At 44.0% G+C, this 25540-nt stretch overlaps 1 protein-coding gene across 7 annotated transcripts in view; it reads right to left on the bottom strand.

Moving 5' to 3' along the window:
• Positions 1-536: 536 nt before the first annotated feature.
• FHOD3 (formin homology 2 domain containing 3) overlaps positions 537-25540 on the bottom strand; it is a 412148-nt gene continuing 387144 nt past the window's right edge. For all 7 annotated transcript variants that reach the window (XM_084780621.1, XM_084780620.1, XM_084780626.1 and 4 more), the window contains 8 exons: positions 23494-23676; positions 20169-20288; positions 19139-19300; positions 15875-16065; positions 10358-10550; positions 5355-5529; positions 2991-3152; positions 537-1122 (listed from right to left, as the gene is read on the bottom strand). In XM_084780621.1, coding sequence (XP_084636747.1) covers positions 1040-1122; positions 2991-3152; positions 5355-5529; positions 10358-10550; positions 15875-16065; positions 19139-19300; positions 20169-20288; positions 23494-23676 — 1269 coding nt within the window. In that variant the 3' untranslated portion in view covers positions 537-1039. The remainder of the gene's footprint in view (positions 1123-2990; positions 3153-5354; positions 5530-10357; positions 10551-15874; positions 16066-19138; positions 19301-20168; positions 20289-23493; positions 23677-25540) is intronic.

Genomic DNA, 25540 nt, shown 5'->3' on the forward strand with positions numbered 1-25540 from the left:
GCCCCAGAGTTGCTCTGAAAACCCAAATCCCTTCCCAGGCACCTGTAAGCCCCAGTGACTTTCTGACACTGCTAAGATCCCTAAATTAATCCCCTCTTGAACACTGTAGGTCTTGACATCTTGTACTTGAGGCACGTGACTATAAACACCACAATGTTCTCTGCAGACAGTTCTCTCTACTTCATCTGGGTGATTAATAAATTTTCTGAGAAACTGGATTTTTACATAAAAGGCAAAAATATTAATCTCAGAATAGTTCAGATACGTGAAAAGCTACTCTAGTCTGCTTTAGTATCACACACACTAAGCCATGTGCGTAAGGTGAAACAGAACTAGGTTGACGATGCTGCAAGGATGGATGCCTAATTAAATCAGAGGTGTCGAAGAACATTCTGTTGTGGCTACTCAGTCAACAAAATACAACCCAAAGGGCTGAAGATCATTCAAGCTAGAGCTCTTGCTGGCTGGGGAGGGTGTGAACCCGTGTAGCTCTTCTAGACCCTCTACTTACAAGAATTAAAAAGTTTCTTATGATGACATTAATCTCTATTTATTTAGTAGTTGAAACATGGTGTACATTTATGGGTTTGTATAAACATTTAGTACATCTAAAATCCACAACTGGTAAACAATCTGTGCTTGCTTTCGTGTACAACATTGGCATTTATATCTGGACGTTTTTGTTGTGGAGACTCAGTCTCTGAGTCTAATCACTATGCCCCGTGTTACCTTAACAACCGTGACAGAAGTGATTTGTTCCTTACAAGGGCTGTTGGTTCCTAGAAAAGGTGTCACGCTTGGAACTAATAAACCAGGTATCAAGGAAACAAGAGAAACAGCTGGCTTGCTGAAGAGTACATGCGGGAGATTCCTGGAGATCCATGTCAATGCACAACGGTGACACAAGCGGTGGAACACCCGGAAAAGAGCACTCAGTTCTGAGCCATCAGATGTTCAAGTCTCCCCACCCCGTACTGAAAGGAATGGGTCTAGCCAGATCTGGTCCTCTGCTCAGAACACTTCGGAGGGCCTACAAAAGTCACAGCTGCAGTTCAGATGAGCCAACCAGGCCTAGGGCTCTGGCTTCTTCTGGAGTCAGGCCACTCTTCAAGGTCCTTCGTACTGCAGTGGTCCCGGCAGGTCACAACCGGAGAGACAAGAAGAGAAGGAGGAATTAGAAGGAAGACATATGATGCTCAGTGTATCAGTAGCCATTGTCCCAAGAACCAAGGGTAACCCAGGGCTACTCTGCTCTTGCTGAATGAACTACCCTGGGAGAGAGCTTGGGGTGACAGGATTGAAAGGAGGAGAGAAATGGCTACACAGGGTTTCTGAAAAAACAGGTGCAGACTTCAGAAAGTGTAGGTGGTATGTGGAAAGCTCACCATCTTCCTAGAATGGAAGGTAACAGAGCTGAGAGAGTCATAACATGGGAAACCTGGCTCTGAGGACACAAGAGAGGGAAAGTAAGCCGCACCTAGAGGGGTCAGCAAGCTCTAAACTGCAAAGCTAGGGGAAGAAATGCAAAAAAAAAAAAAAAAAAAAAGATATAACCAAGAGCCTGGGGCCCTGGTGCAGCCAAGTGTTAGGAAGAGCCCAGGGTTGGTGGTCAGGAAGAATCTCTGAGTGACATGGGTCTCAGTCTCAGCTTGACAGAGGACCTTTTGGGACAATGATGGGAATAATCAGTGACCTTTCCTGAATAGATGTCAAGGGACCAACTATCCAACTTCTTGGATGGGGGGGCGGCGGTTATTGCTTTCTATAAGTCATACAAGTTTCAAGAGGGCTGAGGTCCACACCACCTTTACTAGGGCACTGTTGGTCACCGGAGATTGTTCATGTTTCACATGGAAGAGGCCCATGTTTAGCTCAGCAATATACATTTCCTATTGTTTGGCATTGGTCAACTTTTATTGTGAAAATAAAGACTGCATAAGGGTGAAAGAAGTATCAAATGTCTCTCCTTAAGCAAACTCTGTCATTTGAAAGGTTAATTACATTTCCCTGAAGTTACAAACTATGCTTGGCCAAACATTGAGTGTATTTATTCTGTTTTCAGAAGGTATAAGTCTACCTCCTACTCTAATCCCAACTTCACCATTTCCTCGGTTGATCAGAGAAGGCTTCTGATCACTGTAGAAAAAGTAAGTCGCTTTCTTTCCAATCGTTATGCCAGGACTCCCCCACCCTCAAGTCCCATCATCCCTTCTCCAGAATCCAGGGCCCCATTCCAAGGGTCTGCTGGCAGTACCCCTTAATCTATGCTTTCCTCCCATGCCTGGACAAAGGATCTTTTAGCGTGTAGCAAGAGATCTGAAAGTTCCAGACTGTTTTCATGACCACCCCCTCCTCTCCAGGTCAGATGGATGTGTAGCGCAAGAACAGACAAGGTGAGAAACGGGAAAAGCCAGCGTTCCCTTCTGTATGCCAGCTTCCCGTTTGCGAGGGCGATTTATTATTATGAAACAGAGCTGTTCAGTGAAGTGGAATGCTCCAGAGTTTTCCTATAACCACCTGTCTCCACCCAAGGCTTCCAACTGAACCCAGATTTCTTCCCATTATAGTGCAGCCTTCGTCCCCTGAGAGGCAGTGCCTGCTCACCTGTGCACACAGCTGTGTGAGGTACCCTCAGCTGTCTTTAGGAGACAAGTTGGGCCATGAACTCTAAAAGTTTGACCAAGAAACTTGAGACTTTTCTTGTAACATTTGTTTTTGTTGTTGTTTGTTTTGTTATGTTTTGTTTTTTTCCCAAAAGCAGTAATTTAAAGCCTCAGGCCCCATAATAATTTGTTCTGTCCAAGACCATATAATTGTCTTAGACTAAGGAAGGCTATTTTTGTCTTAATGAGAGTCGTTTTTAAAAATCTGTATATTTCAAATACCATCTCTGAAAAGAAAAGCTAAATGATACATTATGGTGATAGTTCAGTGCTGAGCCTGGAGACAGGTTATGAGACAGGTCTACTTTTCTCCTGAAATGCACTCACGAGATTTGCGGTTGGCCCTGGAACGCTTTCTTTCCCGTGGCACCACTCGCTGACTGGGCACCTGGGTGGCTGACTTGACGATGCGGTCCATGATCTCATCAGCTGCGTCATCAGTGACACTGGGTGACTCATCAGTTCCCATACTCCATGAGCCAGTGGATCCTGAAAAATTAGACAACCAGAGGACTCAGAGAGAAAGGAAGCAAAATGTTATTGTCTTTCTGCGTAGCTGACATCCATCAGAAGTAGATTCCAGTAAAGACCAGAGACAGCTTCAGAGTTAGCGGCATGCTGGGAAGGCTGGCCTGTCCCCACCTGTATCCGCTATGCTGCCAGTACTGTGGAAACCCGAATCGGAGCATTTGTTTTATATTTTTCTACAATATGGCTGTGTTCCTGTCTCTTGTGGTATCTAACTCTCCCCCTCTCCTGTGTGTGTCATTGCCACCTGCAGGTCCTATGATTACCTGAGGGCAAATGACCCAAGCCATGCCCTGCATAGCACATCAGTGACATCCAGCAGGGCACATCCAGTAGTGCACATAGAGCCACCAAGGGATTGCCACATCAGCTCTCCATCAGTAGCTGAATGTACCTAGTCAACGTCACAGAAGCCAAGCAGGTTTGTGATCCACACTTCATGTCGGGATTACCTCTAGAAACCAGAAAAGGTCATGCCCTCTTCAAACAGCAGTAGAGTTTGGTTTTGGAACACCTATCTGCTCCTTGACATGAAAATGTGTCTTGTAAATAATTACGCATTAAGACTGTCCAAATCTCCCTGTAGGTAGCTCCTCCCTATAGGCAGAAGAACACATGGGCTTCCAAGCAGCATCACTTAGAAACCAATGGTGATTTAACACCTAAGACCATGGCCTCTGTGGCAGATGAGTGTCCTTATGCAAACTCTTGGATGGTGAGGAGAGTCTTCTGAAAGAAAGATCCAAGGGGTAACCCAAATCATTCGTTTCTACACCTTAAACTTCACTTGGTAATAGATGGACAGCTTCACAGGCCAATGGACTAGAGTTCTCAAATTCAGAGCCACTGATATCCAGCCTGACTAAGGCCCAGTTGGAGCCAAAGAAGTGCCAACTTGCCAATTCTGAGGGAAGTAAATGGTGTTTAAATGAACATTAATATATTAAAAATGTATATTTTACCGCTTCTTTCATACTGTTATTTTTAAACTTTTGAGGATTGTATGTGCCTAGCTATTTATCATCTTGAATTTGATGGAACTAGCTGGGAACAGTGGATCATTGTTTTGTAAACATGGGCATGTGTGCACAAACATGTGTGTGTGTGTGTGTGTGTGTGTGTGTGTGTGTGTGTGTCCATGCATGTGTGCCTGTGTATGTGCGTGTCCATACATGTGTGTGTATGTGTGCATGTTCATGCATACGTACATGTGCTTGAAATCTTACTGTAAATAAAAAAGAGGCTGACAACAATGTCTTCAAGTGGCAAGGGCTGTTTAATTGATGGCGCATCTTTTAAAGTCTATTCTGCTCACCTTTCTAAGTGGCTCCATGACATTGGCTGTCCTCAGAGCAGAGCCACCAACAGCAAAGCTATCTTTTGTTTTGTTTTGTTTTGCTTTTCGAGACAGGGTTTCTCTGTGCAACCTTGGCTGTCCTGGATGCACTTTGTAGACCTCGCTGGCCTCAAACTCACAGAGCTCCACCTGCCTCCACTTCCCAGAGCGCCGGGACTACAGGTGTGCGCCACTGTGCCTGGCTACTTCTCTTCTAGCAGCTGCTTTAGTCTTGGTGTCTCTTCGCAGCAACAGAACAGTAATGAGCACCTTCATCAATGAGTGAAAATGGACACACAGGGTACAAACCTGACAGGTTTTTTCCCCCTTGATCCCTCTAGTCCAGAGTAGATGTCTTGTTTCTGTTAAAAGTTGTATGATGCGGGCCACTGAAATGGCTCCAAAAGTAAAAGTGCTCACCACACAAGTAGGCAAACTGAGTTCAATCCTAGAGCCCACATAAATGTGGGAAGATAAAACCAACTCCACAAAGCTGTTCTCTGAACGCCACATGCACAGAGTAATATTCTGAGCATGCACGTGTGCAAGTGCACACACAGACACAAACACACAGAGAGAGATAATAATAGTAAATATACTTGAAAAGTTCCCAGTACTTGAGTTCCCCTCCTGTGAAGGCTTCCACTGCACCATCTTTATAACCAACCAGTCCAGCCTTCTGTGTGGCTAAGTAAGCACTGAGAGTACTGGGGACTTGGTGGCTCTTCACATGCACTCTCTGGATGCAGCAACCTACACAGGACAGCAGAGACCATTCCTGTGGGATGGACTACCAGAGAAGACAAGCCCCACCCACCAGAAATTACCTCGGCTAGCCCGGCTGCGAGTTCGGACACCAAGCACTGGGGCGGCATCATCCACAGCAGGAGATGAGGTTTTCAACACAGCCTTCATGTTCTCATGTTCCGCTGCATCTTCAGCATAGCTCAGACCCTGTGGCTGGCTCGGTGCTGCAGGAGAACTGCCGGAGAATTTGCCAGACTGCAAAACCAAAGCAAGGTTAGGACATGAGGGACGCTTGCCAAAGAGGCCATAGAGCTTAAAAAAAAAACTGTTCATTTGGGGAAAACGTTCTCTCCTCTGCTTTCTCTGTGTGTATTCAGTGTCCATCATGAGAGTGCCAACAAGGGACAAGTATCTCTACGGGAAGATCTAACACCAGAAAGAAAAAGCCACTGGCCGCAGAAGGAACTTCACCCATCCATCCTGCACCTGGGTGGATGTCACATAGGGGAGACTGACATTAACTCCCGGGAGAGCTAAACATTAAACAAAACTCTGATAGGACCTGACATTTCCTTCCCCCTCAACTGTCTTAAGCTTCGTTTTCTAGGCAAATGCTGAGGATTCTTGTGGACCTAACCTCATCTCACTTTTACAGAATGAGAAACTGAGACTCTCTAAGAGTAAGTGGCTTGCGAGAAGTCCCAAATGTGTTGAGTGTCAGGTCACAGAGCAGAACATGCCAGATAAATTCAAGCTGGAACTGAGCTCAGCAAGTCTACTTTCACGTTTGTTTAAAATGCTTGCTGTAACAAGCATTACAAAGCCAGGTTGATTGCCTCAAAAATGCAGGGCATATATGGTTTTTTTTCCCCAAGAGGTATTCTCAAACTCTATATAGAGCTTTATATGCACACAAGAAGAATGAGATGAACATAGACCAAGATCAGCCCCAAGTTGTTGCTTCACAGCCATTGCTACGGATCAGTGACAAATCTGTGACTTAGGCTGTCTATGTCTCTCCTTCATCAGTCCCTAGGCTCAACCATCACTGCTCCCATTTCTTCCTGACTCTGGGATGCTCTATAGATTTACCCTGTTTTGGTTTTATTTTTGCTTTTGGTGCTGTGGATCAAATCCAAAGCTCCGTGCATGCGCAGCAAGTGCTGCACCACTGAGCTCTGTCCCCAGCCTGAATCCATTTTATTTTGGCTTTTATGTCATTTGGTTTGATAAAGGTTCTTGTTATGTCACTGGTCTGAAACTCACAATCCTCCTGCCTCGGCCTCTAAGTTTCCAGGATTAAAGACATGCACCACTGTGCTCAGTACATATACAACTAAGCTGAAACTCAGTTCTCAGGCTTGGGTTGTAAAAAGCACAGAGAGGAGCTAGAAGGGAAGGAGACTCTTCGTCCACATTTCTAGCCTCAGGGAAGAGACTCGCTGAACCTGCTCCTAGTGGCAGAGTATTGATTAGTTCTGGCTTGGGGACATTGGAAAATGCAGTTAGTTCCTCACTCTCTGGCACAAACAGCATGACAAGAACTGATCAGATTCTGGTTAGTGATCACATGGGAACCAATCAGAAAACGTCCATGCACAGTGTCAAGTGCTAAATGGTGCTGACACTACATGCTGACTAGGTTAGGGTACTCTACAGCACACAGAAGGGTAAAGGTGGTTTTCTTCACATTCATGAATTGTCATACCTCAGTGTCATCCTCATCATCAGTCTACCAGAAAGGACAGAACAGGACAAGATGGAAAAGACAGAATGATTCTTAGAAGGAACAGAAGTCAGCAAAGATGAGATCATCTCAATGACACAGGATTTTCTTTCCAATGGGAAAGACGTAAAAAACAAACAAACAGAAACCAAAACTTTTCTCATCCAGAAAGCTGGGAATTGGAAGTAATAAATAGCCTAGTTATCTGTGTTATCTGTTGGGCCAGGCCAGATCCTACAAGCAGGACTGGAGGCAGCTCATAATATAAATTACCCTTATAGCCAGGGACTCCCCAAGATCCAGGGACTCCCCAGGACCAGAGATACCTATTAGTCTAAATTACCCTTACATTGTCGGTATAGTCAAAGGTTCCATAAGTCCAATCAGGACTACATGTTGGTAATAGCCCAAATGACCTCTATGCTGTCTGTGTGACCAGAACCAGGCCAGACCTTTTTCTATGTCCTTAAGCCTATCTCTAGAACACATCTCCCTGGAAGAAATGACATGTACTCTGAGTTTTGATGTAAGTACACTTCCTTGTGCATTGGGAATTGTATTATGCCAAGAAACTTTTTTCTAAATTAAACAGGGCTTACATTTATTGGGAATAAACTGCCTGATATCAGACTCCTCAAAGTTTTGATCCAGGTTGGCAAAGTCAATCTTAACTGGATTTTCATTTGTGGTTCACTTCCCTGCCTTGACACCTGCAGGATCCACCTCAGACAAGTCGCCACTGATAGAGGACCAGGTTAGGAGAGAAAGATGAAGAATGAGTTCCACACTGAGACATTCGTGGAAGGACCCCTGGGGTGTGGGAAAGGGGCCCATTGCATGCTTGGAAGAAAGGAAAGTAAATGAGGGACAGCCTTACAGATGAGAGAAGGCTGTCTCCAGAGTTCCTGCAGACTTCTCACTTTAAGCTGTTATCATACAATTTTATTTATTTTGCCTCTGCATTGAAACAACTTTCTATGGAATTCTCTAAAATTCTTTCTAACTGTAATGTTCTGGGCTCTGCAACTCTGGATTTACTGTGTGGCTTCAGTTTCAACTGAGAGTATTTCATTTTCTAATCAGGTTGTATCATCCCTGGGGTGTGACCTTTTCTCTTAATGTACTCACATTTGTCCAAGCACCATAGTACTGGGCATACTACTGTAAGCCCTTTCTATCTCAGAGTTGGGCAAATACAAGATTGCCTGACTTTAGTAACAATATTCCAAAATTCCAGAAGGTGGCAGGCTTTCCACACAAATACTACCTTGACCTCTACTAATAAGAACTAGGTTGAGAGTTGGCTTTGAAGCAATCTGTGCTGTGCAGATTAATAGAAATTTAAATACTTTTGAATCACACTCTAGAAACTTCTCTCTCTCTCTCTCTCTCTCTCTCTCTCTCTCTCTCTCTCTCTCTCTCTCTCTCTCTTTCTTTTCTTCTCTCTCTCTCTTTCTTTCTCTTCTCTCTCTCTCTTTTCTTCTCTTCTCTTCTCTCTCTCTCTCTCTCCCTCTCTCTCTCTCTCTCTCTGCCAAATGTTCTCAAAAAAGGGCAAATTTTAAAACCTACTAGGCTCTGTTTTTTACAAATCTCAGGAATTTGGCAAGAAATTTTAATGTGTTTTCCTAACTATAAGCATATTGGACTTGTGTTGTTTGACTTACAATATGTATAATTTCCACAAAAATAAGTGACCCCTTTTTAAGACTTTTAAAAATAACACTTTGGAATGAAATGTAGGTCATAGTTTGCCCAAGTGGATCCAATTTGCTTTCTGAGTATCCCAGAAAGCCAAAGATCCAAGGCAAGCAGATTTTAAAAGAGGATAGCCTGGCTGAGAGAAGTAACACTCAGAGTCATGACCTTTGCTGCAAAACAGGCCCCTTCTGGGAGACAGTAGTCTGCTGTGCCCTGGAGTCAAGAAAAGTCCAAGGAAGCCAGAGGTTTGGGGAGAGGTAGGTGATAAAGGGATGTATAGTGTATGGCTCATCCTAGGACTGCCTTTTAAGTACAAAGCATCTTGTAGTCAGAGCATCTGGGCATCCACGGGAAGTCAGAGGCTTAGGAATGCTTACTCTTAGTGGTAACCACATTCCCTGGGTTTGCCTGCACTATGAACACTCCCCTGGCCACAGATGGCAGCCTCCATAAGGTCTTAATTGATTTCTTTCTTCTGCAGAGACATCTGCCTGAGTTGAGTTCAGCTGAGGCCTAAACTCCTGGGGTGATGACAGTCCTGATGGTTTAACCCTTTACTCCTCCCATTCCCCTTCTTGGGAAGCCCAGGGATGCCAAGTACTTGCACAGGTGGGAAAACTTCATGGGCACATTCCCACATCTAAACAGTGGGGAAAAAAATCACATTGAGGAGATTGCCAACTGGCCCCAAATATGATCTAACAGTTTCAATTCCCAATTCCCTCCAAGCCTATTTAAATAAGAATAAATGGTGAAGAAAGGAGGTTTCCCTGAAAGAGGGTGGGGAGGAATTCCAAGAAAATGTCTTCATTTTTTTCTAAATAAAGCGTATAGCTTCATTTGGTAATAATGCACAAGATACCAATCTGATTTCATGTTTCATAAAGGCACATCAGAATGGGACCATGTGTTGGATACCTTTGTGAGTCTATAGCACTTTCCGGCATCCTTTCTACTCCACCTATGGAATATGCCACATCTATATAACATCCGTAGTTAGTCTGTTGCTGTTTCTACTTCCAAATCCCTTCCCTGGCTATGTGATATGCTATTGGGTCATAGGTAGGCTTGTGGATGAGGGAGAAGATAAAGAGCCAGAAATATAGGGAGAAAAGTGTCCAGGGAAACCCCAGGTGCTATGGAGAAACTCCTACTAGACTTAATGCCCTCTGGAACGTGCTCCAATCCCAACAGTCTGTGACTTAAATTACGTGACCATAAGGTTATGCCTTACAGAAAAAATATCAACTGGCCAATTTGCCTTCTCAAATTGAGTGGTCCAAGTGGTTGATTGACACATGACATTGTTATGAGAATGAGAAGCCTAAATTAACATCAAATAAATACATCTGCCTTCCTATGCTACCTGGTATGCAAGTCCCTCCCATTTCATCAAGTGTCGATCGCCATCAGTATAAACTAACACCAACATGGCTGCACTACACATTTCCCCCCTAGGCACCCCATCTTAGTTTTCATTGTCCTGGTAGTCCTGTGTTTCCCAGCAGATTTCCACCGACATGGTAGGAGAGCACTTTTTTGTGTTGCTGTTCCCAATCAGGAAGAACATAACACATCCCTCCCAAACGGTGCAGCCACTTATGATTTCCCTTACTGCCAAAAGCCGCAGCACGAAGCAACTGAGTTTGTGAAACTTACATCAGTGATCATCTTCCCTCGGGTCTTGTTTCTCTCTCTGTGGTTGGCCCGTTTCTGTTTCTGCTGTAGAACCCTCTCCCTGGTGGTGCGGTACTCTAGAGCGAACTCACTGATGATCCTGCAGAACTTGTTGATGTTCACCTCTCGGATTGCATAAGGGGGATGGCCCATAAAGAGTAAAAATGAGTGAAACCTGCAGGCAAAGGACAGTGATGGCAATGACTGCGCTTTTACAGAACCAAAATGACTTGTGTAAAGCTTTTCTATAAGGGATCTCCACGCTCAGCTTTCGGCAAGCGAGCACCGTTCATTCCTGCACGTCTGAAGCTCAGAGTCTTCTTGGGTAAAAGTGAAACAAGAGTCAAGCTCACTTCACGTTCTCTTCTGTGGACGTGAGTGAGAGAAAGTCTGGGTGGGAAGAGGTTAGACTACTTTCTTACTTGGCTTTCCATTTGTAAGTGGATCTGCCAAGCTTTCCAGAAAATTGACCAAGTTGAATCTTAAGGAAAACACAGCACAATTTCTAGATTATATAAGAACTGAATAGAAACAGAGACGTGTTTTGAAATCCCTTACTTAGTCCTTTGAGTAACTGTGAATGTGCGCAGATAATATATTTTAAAATAGGATCTAAATAGATGCCTATAAAGTTTTCCTAGGCATTTTGAAATATTTTTCTTGCGATATTAAATATACAATCTTAATTTAAGAAGGTCATGCCAAATAAGTTAAATAAAAATTTATCTTAGCTATGATGTTTATAGATTAAAATTTACTAAGGTGAACATGGTGACTCCTGCTTGCCAAGGCAAAGGGATTGTGAGACTGAGGCAAGCCTGGCCCATACAGCAAGACATTATCACAAACAAAGCTGTAAGATTCTATTCATTTTGTAAAACACACAATTTTCAGGTTCCAGGAAGTGATGAATAAGACAGTGAAAAACTGGGAGAAATCTTTTGGTAGAGCAAAGAGTATTACATAAGTAACACCACTATCTGTAGACAAACCTCCTGGTTCTGATTACTTTGATGTGTGCAGTTTTGATATGAAGGTGATTTCTTTTTAAATAAAGGACATTTTGCTTTCCTTTTGTAAAATATAACAGCATAACATATACATTTTTTTTAAAGTAAGGGGGCTGAAAATGTTAAAAACAAACAAACAAATTCACAACAAAAAGAAAACCCTCAGAAGAAAACAAAATATAAATTTCTATGACTTTGGATTAGATGTATTTTTTAGATATAACAACAAAAACATAAGCAAGTAGAAAAAAATGAGCTAAATTTCACCACAATTAAGAACTCGTGGGCTTCAAAGAACATTACCAATACTAAAAGCACAACTTTCAGAATGGGAGAAAATGTCTGCAAATCACATGTGTAATAAAGTGTAATAAAGTGCCCAAAGCCTGAGAAACAGAAAGACAGGTGAAGGATTTGAACAGGCATTTCTCATTTTACAACAAGATACACAAATAGCCAGGAAGTCTGTTCAAATCGTTAATCGACAGGACAAAGAAGATCAAAATCATCTCACACCTACTGAGATGGCTATCTCAAGAAGACAGCCAAGCAACACTGAGGAATTAGAGAAGTTGCAATTCTCTTTTAGCCATGGTGGGAACAGAATAGGGTCAGCTGCTATGCAAAGCAGGTGGCAGAGCTCTTCAGAAAGTTAAACACACAATTCCCAACATGGCTTAGCAGTTTTCCTCTTGTGCATACACACAGACAAGAAAATGTGTACACACACATAAAAACATCTACACAGATGTTCATAGAGCCATTTCACTCTTAACAGCTAGAGAGTAAGAATCCAATGTTCACTTACAGACAAATTCATACAACACATACATGTGCACACAAGCACCACGTGGCCAGCCCCACCCTCTGCCCATCTGTCATGACTGCAGCCACCTTGGACCCCTGGTTATTATTGTTAAAGGTAGAATAAAGGAGAATCATAAAGGGACACAGAGGGCAGAGAGCTGAGAGCCCACAGAGGAAAGACGAAAGAACAACCGAAAAGCAAAACTAAAAACAAACAGCCTACTCTACATGGAAGAGCCACAGCACTGACAAGGCATCCAGCATGAGCCAGTTGCTATGCTCAGAACATTCGCCCACATATGATGACAATGATAATGGAGGATGATGATGGTAATGGTCTTCATCCCACAGATGTCTGTCAAATTATCACTTCCCCGGCGAGCCTTCCCAGACCATCCTGTGTAAAGCAGCACCTTCGTGTCACTGTTGAGCCAGCACTACTCCAGCCTGAACTTCCTGGCCCTTACTGCCTAATGGCATCACTTGCCAGATGTAAAATAGATGATAGAAGGACAGGGTGGTACACTATCCTGCATATATTGTCTTACATCATTATCCAAGATCCACATATGCAGAATCAATGGAGGGACCGGTCCCACACAGACGGTAACTGTAATTTGTCTTTATACATGACCCTTCTGACTCCTCTTTTTTATGTAAGTACAACTCAAAATACCTCATTTTCTACTATCAGAGCACTGCTTTAGATCCAAGAGAGTCAAAACCTAACATGTAAAACTGAAAATAAGATTCAAATCTATATGTTGAAAACTGGGGAGGGACAAGCACAAGGACTTCATACCCGAGAAAAGATGTGCGTTTGAAAGGGAGATTCCAAATATTTGTTCAGAAAGACAAAGCATATGACTTGGAGAAAGGGAAACCTTTAAGAGATTAGTTCCCTATAAGCTTTAGATCATAGACAGACAGGTCTCATGGCTATGGATGGACTAGCTCCTCTCACTAGTGTAAGGTAAGACAAGCATGTTCGTTTTTTTCCACTTTTAATCGGGTGTGCCGTTTACTGAGATGATGGGTCCCATGAGGAAAAATAGGCTTCACGGAGTAGGATGCCAGTCTGGGTGTTTACCTGTCTTCTGCCTTTCCCTATACCTATAGCTGAAGTTTGCTAGGCCTTCTCCAGGGAGTTGCTACCTACCCCTCCCCTGCTTTCTCTTACTGCCTTTCACAGTAACTGCTAACTGATGAATCCATGAGAATGTGTGAGTTTACACATCACCCATGGAGTGAGTCAGGCTGTTAGGGCAGCAGGATAAGATTAAAGACAAATGTGCAGGTACTATCAACCAAAAAACAAGAGTTCCTATGACAGACAACAGTTTTGAAAACCAAGTATTGCCTGAAGCAACAGTTGTGCAACCATGACTTTCTTTCTTTTTCTTTTCTTTTCTTTTTTTTGTTTTTGTTTTTGTTTTTGTTTGAGACAGGGTTTCTCTGTGTAGCCTTGCCTGTCCTAGACTCACTTTGTAGACCAGCCTGGCCTCGAACTCACAGAGATCCACTTGCCTCTGCCTCCGGGGTACTGGGATTAAAGGTGTGCACCACTGCTGCCCGGCTGATCTGAAGGTGTTTACATGTAGATTGTTCTACAGCATAAAATAGTGTTATGCATTCTAAGTTGCTGCTACTGCTGCTCCTCCTCTTCTTCCTCCTTTTCCTTCTTTTCCTTTTCCTTCTCCCCTCCCCCTTTTATGGGATCTATTTCCAAATATGTGGGGTGAAATAACTACTCTAGGTTATGCTTCTGGCCAGTGTTTAAGGACGTGAAGCAAAGCAATAAGGCTCAGTTCCAGTCCACCCAGGTTAGCAATGGATTCCTGCTCTAATCAGTCCCATAATCTAGGCTCCTACTAAAGACTTCGTTTGAACCAAGAGTTCTAAAGTGTGGATGCTTACCCTGGACGCTACCTAGGACCTCCTGTCAGTCATGGAACTTTCAGTACCAACCATAGCTATGGTGAATTTCTAGTCCATCCTGGTCACCCCCAATGGGATACAAAATAGTGAAGATCTGTGAGCTCGGGTCAGACAAGACACCATCAACATGACCACCTTGCATGGATTGATTCAAGCAAACACATGGTAAGGAATGGCTTTATCAATGAATCATGTTTTTAATCTGTCTTGGATAAAATGGTTAGTAGAAGCAGGCACAAAAACTTTCTAAGACTTTCATGAATTTGCTCTAGTTTTACAACATCCCAAATGGAAATTATTTCTTTTCATATTTTTTAAGGTGGCTAACCACTTACATAATAAAAAGAATAAAGAGTCAAACCTGACCACGTCTTCTTCCTCCTCTTTTATATACCATGTCAAAAGCATAGTACTATCTGAATCTTATAAAATTCTCCTGTACAGAGGCAATATAATGTAGTTGAGATCCAGTCAGATGAGGTGTAGTTAGTGGGTTAAGCAGCTTAATTCCAAAAACACTGATTAATGAGGAGCCATCAACCTAGAAACAATATTACATTGCTGTCCTGCCTGCACTTTTATTCTCTCCCCACCTTTTCTCAGTAGTTGCCACCAAGGCTAAGAAAGAGGGGTTCAGGAGATCACTCAGTATGTTAAAGTACCTTCAGTGAGCTCAGAGCCCTTATACCCACAAAAAAGCTGAGCATGGCAGTTTGTGGTTGTAATGCTAGCACTGGGACGACAGACACTGGAGAATCTCTGAGGCTCGCTGGTCAGTTCATCAAGTTCAGCAGTGAACTCTGTGTCCAGTGAGAGGCTGGGGAAGAGCAACCGAGGACAATATCTGATGTTGACCTCTGGCTCCCACATACGGACACACACAAGCACTGTACACGTATCTATCACACAAAGCCTGAGGAAGTCTGTTCATCAAAATAGGAAATGCCACGAGAAGGAGTGGCTTGTGGGAAGATAAGAGCATCAGGCTTTAGAAAGTCCTACATGGGCTTAAGAATGATTAAAGGAGGAGTTGAGTAAAGAGGAAAAAGAAGGAAGGATGGAGATGTTCTTAAGTCCATACACTGTGATGATGAAGCACAGAAGAAAGTGGGGGCTCGTGAAAGAGAACCCCGTCCTTGCCTGGAAGGTTGCAAGACCAGACTCTATGCATCCACGGTTTAAAAGGATGAGACACAGATAGGCACAGAGCCATACTAGACCCACACTACACCTGAGCCAGCCTCCTCGGAAGTAAATCACGACTCGGGGGGCGGAGGTGGACCTCCTAGACCCTGTGGCTGAGGATGGTTGGTACAGAGGAGAGTCCCTGTGGTAGGGAACAGCCCACACTCAAGCACAAGTGGTGGAGAGAAAATGCAGGAAAGCATCATCAGAAGGCTGAGTATAGGCCAGATGTAAGAGAACTTTGCTAACATGTACAACAGCCTCACAGAGGAGCGGGCTCTTTGTGAAATGGCTCCAGCAGCCGCGGAGAAGAAGCAATTTGCCAGAGATCTTACAAAAGCAGTTCCTGGGTCAAGGGGGACTTGTGCACTGAATTATCCCCTGCGTTCCTCCCAGTTAAGATTCAATGGCACTGTTTTGCATACATAGATATCTAGACACTGGTGCATGGAGTACCTGCTATGTGCCTAGAATGCACAGTGACATGTTTGTAAATTTAACCTTCTAATTCCTGTGTATGGTGTATTTTTATTTCCCATTAGCTCTTCAGGCCACGTACCTGTTAATTATCCTCCGATGGACAATCTTTAAAATTATAATTCGCTCTGCACAGTCCTTTAAGAACTCCGACATGCGTTGCTTTAAAACTGGTTTCATTTCGTGTTTTGCAATTGCCTTGAGGTGATCCCATGAGGCTTTGCATCTTCTCTCCATCTGACATAGATTATCTTGAAGCTGATCAAAGTCAACCTGAAAATGGAGGGGGAGAGAGAGAGAGAGAGCACAGCAAAGGCGTGAAAGAGCTGGATGGCAGCCTGAGACCAGAGCCCAAGGTACCTGTGGAAGGAAACAAGCATCCAAACCGAATTTACATCTTGAAATACAAACATATTTATGGCCTTAAAACGATTCCCATGTGTATTTTTCATTGTCTCCACATCAAGTTATTTAGTGATAAAACTATTCTCCCTGTGAACCCAGTGCACAAGCCACCTTTTCTTGCCTTGTTTGGGAAGAAATGTTGTGAGAATCTTTGGCAATTGTAAATTCAGACATGAAGTGAAGGGACCTAGTACAAGATGAGCTGCAAAGAAGTCTCATAAACCTTTTCAGGATCCTCTCGTTCTCTCGGGCTAATATTTTACTAAGATGGAAGAACTTTCCCCTGTCATGGGAGGCTCTTACTATGCTCAGCCAGCAATGGGCAGCTGACTTCTCTTTACCAAAACTTACAATTTATGTGAAAAATGATTGTATCCATCCATCCCTCATATATTCATCTAATACTCAAGGAGTACCTAGTGCACAGCACTCGCTGTTTGGGGTACTAAATATACAGATAGCACAATGAGTAGACAGAGACAAGCGCAGGATGCAAGTGAGTCAGTGACATCAAGTAGCCTCAGACCACAGGCCAAGCTCTGAGGGGTCTACAGCACCCTCAGGGTCCGCGTGTGGGGAGGCGGATAGGCATGAGATCCTGAGAGTTTATGCAAGCTCCACCTGCACAGACACTTTTGAGACAGAGATTGAACACATAGTCTGGGAAGGGCAAAGAGTCTGGGATGACGTGAGCAACCCCGTGTGAGCCTTTCTATGATCATGTCCAGGAAAAAAAAAAAACACTTGAGGGCCAGATTTAGTAGAATGAGAGGAGAAATGGGAAAAACCTAGAAGGGGCCTGGAAAAGAGCTAGATAAATAAGGTGAGCTGGGCTGAATGGGGGCGGGGGGACCAGGAGGGACAAGGGGTGAGCGGCAGTGGGAGAAGGTGAAAGGGAGACAGACAGAAGTCAGAACGAGGAATCCATCAAGGAGGTGAGCTGCCACTGGTCAGGATGGAGGGAGAGCAGGACCTAGAGGGGAAAAGGCAGACAGGGTTGGCGGGAGTGACCGTATAAGTGCAGCCTCAGCCTCAGAAGACAATGGAAGGGATCCCATCAACAATGGCAGATCTGTGTGAGATGATCTCTACCAATGGTGGGGGAGAGACTGAGAGCCTAAAGGGTCCCTGAGGCCAAGAAAGCAGGACAGGACCTGAGAAGGGCTTAAGGCTATGGAGCTACCAAGGCTCTTTGAAGTTTAGCAAAAGGCAGCAGATAGCTGCCTTTGGCCTCATGGTCTCCTTTCACAAGACATACGGGATCTGGAACAGCCGTCATCTAGAGCAAGTGCTGTGGGCCGTTTGGGCCTGTGCAGTCAATATGTAGGCAAGGATACACTATTCAGGTTTCATTTAAACAACAACTAAATGTCTAGTAGGCATGCAGGAAAGGCCTGGTATTGAGGAGGGCCCGGGACAGCCCACTGGAATCTGGCCTGATGTCGGGAATTCTGCATTAGGCTCACTTTGGTTACTAGGCAGCTCCAGTTGGGGAAGACCCTGGGTAGAACCAAATAAAACCCATTTGCTCTGGGTGGCCCTGGAGAGAGGGTCAGAAGAAAGGAGATCTAGAAGGGTGACTTTGTTTTGAATTCCTGGCCAAGGAAGGACTTGCTGAGGTGGCACAGCAGTGGCTGAGGTGGCACAGCAGTGGCTGAGGTGGCACAGCAGTGGCTGAGGTGGCACAGCAGTGGCTTAGGTGGCACAGCAGTGGCTGAGGTGGCACAGCAGTGGCTGAGGTGGCGCAGCAGTGGCTGAGGAAGCATCTGAGGGGCTTTTTGCATTGTTTAGGACACTCCATACATATAAAGACCACAGCCCAGTGCCCACCACCAAACCATGTGCCATGCATCCCCTTTAGAGGGCTCTGTTCTGAAAAGCCTTCTGTGAGTTCTGCCAGGGCTGGAAAAGCACTAGCTAGGCCTCTTTTTGCCTCAGGGCAGGTACACCATGAAGTCAGCTGAGGGACTTGGCTTGGTGGACTGGCAGACTATAACTCCTGTGGCTGACAAGAGGGCCCTGCTACTAGGTCACATGCCATCCCAGTGGGTGGCAGAGAAGAGAGATCCTTTAAGGAGAATCTCTGTGGCCCTGTCTCTACCTCTTAGCTACTCTGCTCTCCAGCCCATCTCATGCTCGACTCCAGCATACCCTAACACGTCCCACTTGCACCATGCCCACTGAATTTCCAGAAGATTCCTCTACGGAGGTTTGGCTTTGGTGCCCTGTTTATGGACTCCTGCTCACCTCACAAGCTTCCTGGGCATCCGTAGCTTCATTTCTCCCCATTTTGCTGCAGCTGGGTTCCTGTAGGTGTTGCTGTACCTCAGTAGTCCCCCTACCTTGCAGGCAGCTGAGTGACCACATACTGCACTGGGCTCTTCTCTAAACAGCCATATTCTCTCAAAGATATCAACTCTCCACTTTAAGAGCCTGCAGCTGAGGGTCCAAAGCCAGATCCTGTTTATAGCCCTATAAAAATGTTCCCTGTATGTAAGATCATTGGAACGGGCAATCTCTGAGTCTTGGGGCCAGGCACACTCAGGTTTCTGACACCAGATCTCACTCTGGGTACTACAGAATCTCCCAGGAAGCACCTGATGGCATCTTTTTGACATGCTTGCCTACGTACAGCGAGCTGAAGATTTGCAACATTGGAGAGAATAGTCTGGAAAGTGACACTCTCACCACTGGATACAGGAGTGAGGGTTGCAGGGCAGGCTTGCCCCACATACCTCAGTAGGAAAGAATCTGACCAAGAACCGGAGATAGGAAAAAGAATCTTAAAAGTTCATTAGAAATGGCATGAAATGAATCATAATTGTGAACTCCAGTGCAGGCAGCACTGAATGGCCTAACAGAGGCTGTATGCCTCTGAGATGACGCAGAAGACCCAACAGTGGGGCCCACGAGGCCAGCTCCTCCAAGTCCGTGGACGTACCTTGGCTGACCTGGTGATGGCCCCAATCTCTGAGTACAGATCTGAGCTGTCTGGAAAGTTTTCCACTACCATGGTGCACACGTGGTGGAGAAGTGACTGCTTGTGCACTGTATCTTTGACTTCTGGAACCTTCTCAAGGTAGCTTAACTCAAATGCTTTGGCCTGTGTGGTGACATGAGGAAAACAAGTATTACATAGGGCCTCTCACGGGGCAGACGGTTAGAACCGATGTCCAACTACGGGAGCCCGACATTTAGTTTCTCCTTCCTCTGCTGCTGCCTAAACTGGAGCAGCCACTACCTCCACCACCTCCCAGGGCTTTGACTGACAGGGCTTTCACACACACACACACACACACACACACACACACACACACACACACACACAGCAACGGCTTCTTTTACCTCTGACCATCACTGAATGGTCAGGGTCAGGACAGAGTTAGGCCAATAGCAGCTACCAAAAGTTTGCTTTTAAAAAACAACATCAGGCCTGGAAAAATGGCTCGGTGGTTAAGAGTGCATCCAGCTTTTACAGAGGGCCAGTTGGATCGCAGTTCCTACACTAGACAGCTCATAACTTGGCTGATAACTCTAGATCCAAGGCATCCAAAACCTCTAGTTTCCATGGGCACCTGTATGCATGTGTGCACGCTCACACACATAATAAAAAACAAAGTGAATTTTAAAAAGAACACCAGAATGTGTATAAACCCAAGTATTTGAGTGATAAGCTTAGAGGAAAAAAAAAAAAAAAAAAAGAATCTCTCTGGATGAAAATGCCCTGATGTTAATTTTTTAGACTAGCTGTGCTCTGTGTTAACCTGTTAACTTATTTTATGTATGTATTTTTCAAGCTTTCTTATACTAGAGCTCATATTCAAATGGGTGAATGGCCCCTGATATTTCAGCAAGAAGACATGAGAGCTGCCTGTTCTACTGCTTCAGGGAATCGAAGGTACAGCTCCATCAGCAGATGATGGCGGAGACTGTGATGAAGGCGGCCCGGGAGTAAGGGCAGGAAGGCTTACGTTAGTTCCATTTAGAAAGTTCCCAATGGCGAGGAGAGTGGACAGGATGAAGCCCAGAGTCTTATTGTTCTCCAACTGGTCTATTCCTTCCTTCAGGTCCAAGAGTGGCTCGGCCACTTCCTTTCAGATAAAAAAGAAAGAAGGGGATGAGCAAGAATACATACTTTGGCTTCCTTTTTTCCCCTTCCATGTTTGCATGGTCTAAAGTAATAACCACTAAGCAATAATTCCTAGCATGGATTAACTTGTGTGACAGGCATTTGGTCCTGGATATGAACAGCACAGAGAGAGAGTTGATCTACCCCAAACACTACAATGAAAGCCATGTGATGCTCATGATGGAAGGAAGATGGTCTTGCTCTATGTCCCCTGGTCCTGTGCACCATCCACACTCAATCAGGACCCTCAGGTCACCCTCAGCACTCTTCCCTGCCAGCCATTGCTGACTTCGAAGCCATCTTTCTTTCTATGCTCCCTCAGCACCAGCATTATAGGCTCCTCTTTGTCTTTTTTCTTTGCAGGCAGATGACTGTACACACTGTCCTCACAGCCTCTGGACCACCTCAGTCTCCTCCTGTCCCCTCTAGGCTCTTCACACTAACCGCCTTTTAGCCTGAGTTACTCACATAGGTATGTTCAATTTGTTGACATTGTGACATGGCGTTGTCATCTACAAAGTTCACACTCAAGAACCACATTAAAACACACACACACACACACACACACACACACACACACACACAGAATTTTAAATACATTTACATTTTAAATTTAAAGTTAAAGGGCTAGAGAGATGGCTCAGTGGTTGAGAGCACTGGTTGCTCTTGCAAAGGACCTGGGTTCAATTCCCAGCACCCACATGGCAGCTCACACCTGTCTATAACCCTAGTTCCAGGGATCTGACACCCTCACACAGACATATATCCAGGCAAAACACCAATACACATGAAATAAAAATTTTTTTAAATTAAATACATTTAAGAATTTATCTTGAGGAATAATCATAGCTATCGTGGAGTGTGTAAAGCCCGTGAGCTTTGCACTGGACACATCTGAAAGCCACACTTCTTGTTTCTCTCATTCCCTCAGAACTTAGCCTGCTCTGTAGCCTCATTGGCCTCGACCTATGAAGTCTGTCACTTGCCTGAAGGAAGGCCCACACTGGGAGGTTCAACCTTAGCCTCTCCAGCAGCCTTGCCTTGCCAGTCCCCAAGCACAGCTAGCCACACATCACTCCCCCCCCTCCCCAGTCATCCTACTTTGCTAGAATCACCTATGTGTGCCAAATGGTTTCACAATTGAGTTATAGCAGTCACCCAGCAGCCGCAGGGGTATCTTTGTTCCTGCTTGATTCCATGTGTTCAGGTGTAGACTGGGTTAAATAAATCCCATATTCAAAATATACAGGACTCAGAAGTGTTTTATATTGTTGTGATATTTGAATATACCTAGTAAGACATCTCAGAGATATAGGAATGAAATTCACTCAGGCATCATAACACACCATTACAACATAGGCAGAAGCTAATTTCATATAAAATTTAACAGTACTTTTAATGTTCCTTTGCTTCAGCTGTGACCTGTCACATGAGGTCAGGTATGAAATTTTTACTGTGGCATCGTTTTGGTCCTCAGAAAGTTAGTAGATTTTTTGTGTGTGTTTGGGTTTCAGATTTTTGTACTAGAAAATTTCCTCCAAGCTTCCCAGACTCACTATCAGACAGCTAGCTCGTCTCCAGAACAGCACCGTGTAAACTCCCTTGGGCCCCAGTCTTCATCTTCTCTGGTACTAAGCTCCTTGAAGTTCACTGTCCAATCTCCATTGGCCTCTATTCAGCCCACAGGAGCATGTCCACTGACCTGTTGGGTAATGTCTCCTTCCAAATCAAAATACTACCACTAACAAGGAGACACAGGAAGTTCCCAAAACTTACAAGTCTCAGAAAACTCCTAAAACACAAGGTTCACATGGCCTTTCCCCAAGTTACATAAGCAGTACTAACGTCTGGGGAAAAGGACACACCTCCAGCTTTCTGCGCATTGATGTGGGGCAAGGCTCTCCAGGAATACAATACCTATGCTGGGAGGGGCTTCACAGTACTGTAACTCCCTGGGAGTGATCTGTGCTCTTTTTTTTTTTTCAAGGTGTTTTTTCTTTTGAGACAGAGTTTCTCTGTGTAACAGTCCTGGCTGTCCTAGACTCGCTTTTGTAGACCAGGTTTGCCTCAAACTCATCCACTTGCCTCTGCCTCCATAGTGCTGGGATTAAAGGCACTTGCCACCATGCCCGGCTATCTGTGTCCTTATAAGTAACCTCTGACCCACCGTCATGTGAGTAACCCTGAGTTACTCACCAGAGTGAACTCTGGTTCGCTGAGTTAGACTTGAGTGGAAATCTTTCTTTGGTCTGTTCTTGCTATCTGAGGGAGATATTTATTCACGGCTCCCTAGGGAAGTCACACAGCACACCTCAGTGCGCGAAGGGTGTCTATGTCTTTCTCCTTAGGAGGAGTCCCCAGTACCTTTCTCATTTGTATCCTTCCTTCCCCAACGTGTGTGTGTGTGTGTGTGTGTGTGTGTGTGTGTGTGTGTGTCTGTATGTCTGTGTGTCTATAGGCATGTTTGTGAGTCAAAGGCCAAGCTCTGTCAGGCCTCTGCCCCTGCAAGTTCCCAGAGATTCTCCTGTGTCTACCATAGGACACAGACACGCAACTCCTGTGTCTGCCTTTTGGGCCCTCACATAATTCCATTTTCTGTCTGTCACCTCAAGCTTCAGCTGCTGGCATGGATGGAGCTGTCCCATTCATCGTCAAGATGCTCCCTTCACGCTGGACTCGACCCTCTGAAATCATGAGCCTTAACAAAACTCTCCTCCCATAGGAGGTTCCTGCCAGACATTTGGTCACAGCAGTGAGAAAAGCAGCTGCTGATGCTCCCTCAAAGGTACCCATGAAGCTGCCAACTGCCAAACCCCTAAGTCTGGTTTTTTATCACCAGGTGGAATGATGCTAGTTTTCCACATTATGCTGTTCTATATTTTCTACACTGAAAACGCAGTCTGAAAATACTTGATTACAATAAATAAATAAATAAAATAATCATTTATTTGCTACATATAATCATGTGTCTGAGGCTGTCGCCTTGAAGACTCTCACCACCTAGTACAGCTGCAATGCACACCACCCAGTGCAAGACACACAATCGCCATGAGGTCACCTCCAAACTCTGTGTCAAGAATGAGCCTTCGCCAGCTTCATCGTCACTGAGTGGAAAAACCACTGGGCAGCACTGGGACATGGGATCCCCACCCCCATGACCTGCCTACCTTTTCCGTGGTTTCATAATCCATTTTGAATGCCCACAGGTGGAGCCGGGCTGAAAGCTCGCTGATGGAGGACAGTGTGAGGAGGAACTGCTCAGCGCTGCCCAAGGGCACTTCGGGGTTGGCCAGCTGAGCTTCCTGGATCTTCTGCTTCTCCTCTTCAGATGGAATCATGGTCAGAATTTTCTAGAAGGAGAGGAGGATGTAATAACTCTTTGTTAGTAATGGACTCTGCTCCTGCAATGTTTTCAAATTTCTGTTACGATTTTCCTAGCAGGTAGTTAGAAACATTGTTACGTTAGTACAACTTGTAAACTCTAAGTATCCTATTCCAGGCCTTCAGGCCTTGTGCTTAAGTGGTGTTCCAGGAAAGGACAGGGATGATAAGTGAGGAAAAGAAGATAGCACATTGGAGAATAGCTTCCTGCTCCCTACGGGACACAGCAGCATGTGTCGAGAATGTGTGCTTGGGTACACAGCTCATGAGCTTATGTAACAGATCACAAAAATGAACTGTTCAGAAAAAAAGTCAGATCAACTTTCATGTGTTTCAATTATAAATTTTAACTGAAGTTAATAGAGAAACAATACTTTAATATCAAGCATAAGTCCGATGAAAAACTCATAGTATTATATATATATATACTCTTCTATGATGAAAACAGCTTATCTTTCTGTTTCTCTTAGCTTCTGGTAAAAGCTAGTTGTACAATAGCAAAAGGACAAAAGATGTTAGAATCTTATTGATTCTTACAGGTTCAAATGCTTAATTCATTACATTTTTAAAAGAGAAAAAAATTCTTTTCTATCCTTGTAACTTCTATTTTAACACTGTGTAGAAACCTGTTCCTCTCCTACACACACACACACACACACACACACACACCAGAGAGATGGAGGGAGGAGAGAGAGAGAGAGAGAGAGAGAGAGAGAGAGAGAGAGAGAGAGGAGACAAGAAAAAGAAAGAGTTGTCCACGTTCCCATGTTCACAGAGGCTATGATGGTCTATCATATGAGGCTATGATGTAAAGAATTATTAACAACATACAAAAATGTTTCTAAAACCCATAAGTGGGTTGGATGATGTTTCATGGTACATAGCTAATACACAAAACCTACTTGACTGTTACATAGTAATGATGGGCACATTTTAAAATGCTGTTTATGATTAACTGTACAAGTCACAAATACAGTAAATACTGGACAGGCTCTATATGTTGGAAATTAGAAAATGCTAATGAAAACAACCAAAGAAGATCTAAGTCGCTGGAGGGCAATGCCGTGTTTATGGCCTGAGACCTATAGTCAGGATGCTGTCTCTCCCCAGACACATCAACATCTATAGATTTAACTCAGTTCCAACCAAGAGACCAACATGATTCTCTATATAAGCAGACAAGCTGGTCCTAGGAGCTATATACTAAGGAAGAAGAAACAGAACAACCATGGTGAATTCTAAATAGTGACCTTGGAAATATCACTCTGCCCAGCTTGAAGAACTGTGGAATCATAGTAATTATGATAATTATATATATCATATATAACATAAATGTTACATATTAATCAACAGGGCAGAATAGTACAGAAATGGGCACACAAATATGGTCTATTAAAAATGAAAGACTATTCAATGGAGGAAGAATACAATTTCCAATAAGTGGTATTAAAACAACTAGATTCCATGTTTTACAAAAAACAAAACAAAACCCTCAACTTAATTCTCCTTTATACATAAAATAACTCAAAATGAATTATGGGTTTACAAGTAAAATGTAATACCATAAAAATTTGAAAAGAAACAAGAAAAATTTTTGTGATACATGGTAGGCAAAACATTTCCCTAATAAAAAGCTGATAAAGTAAACCACATCCTGGTTAATTTTTTTTCATTGTAAAGAGAATGAAAACATAAGCTGTAAGTATTCAACATAGAGTTTGCCCTATGACTCTAGAAAAATGAAAACATATTCATAGAAACTACTAAAACACTTGTAGTTGCTTATTCATAATGGCCCAAATCTGTGTCAAGATAAATACTTTTAGTGAATAA

Source organism: Acomys minous (genome assembly GCF_964271855.1).
Source record: "Acomys minous genome assembly, chromosome: 4".
Lineage (NCBI taxonomy): Eukaryota > Metazoa > Chordata > Mammalia > Rodentia > Muridae > Acomys > Acomys minous.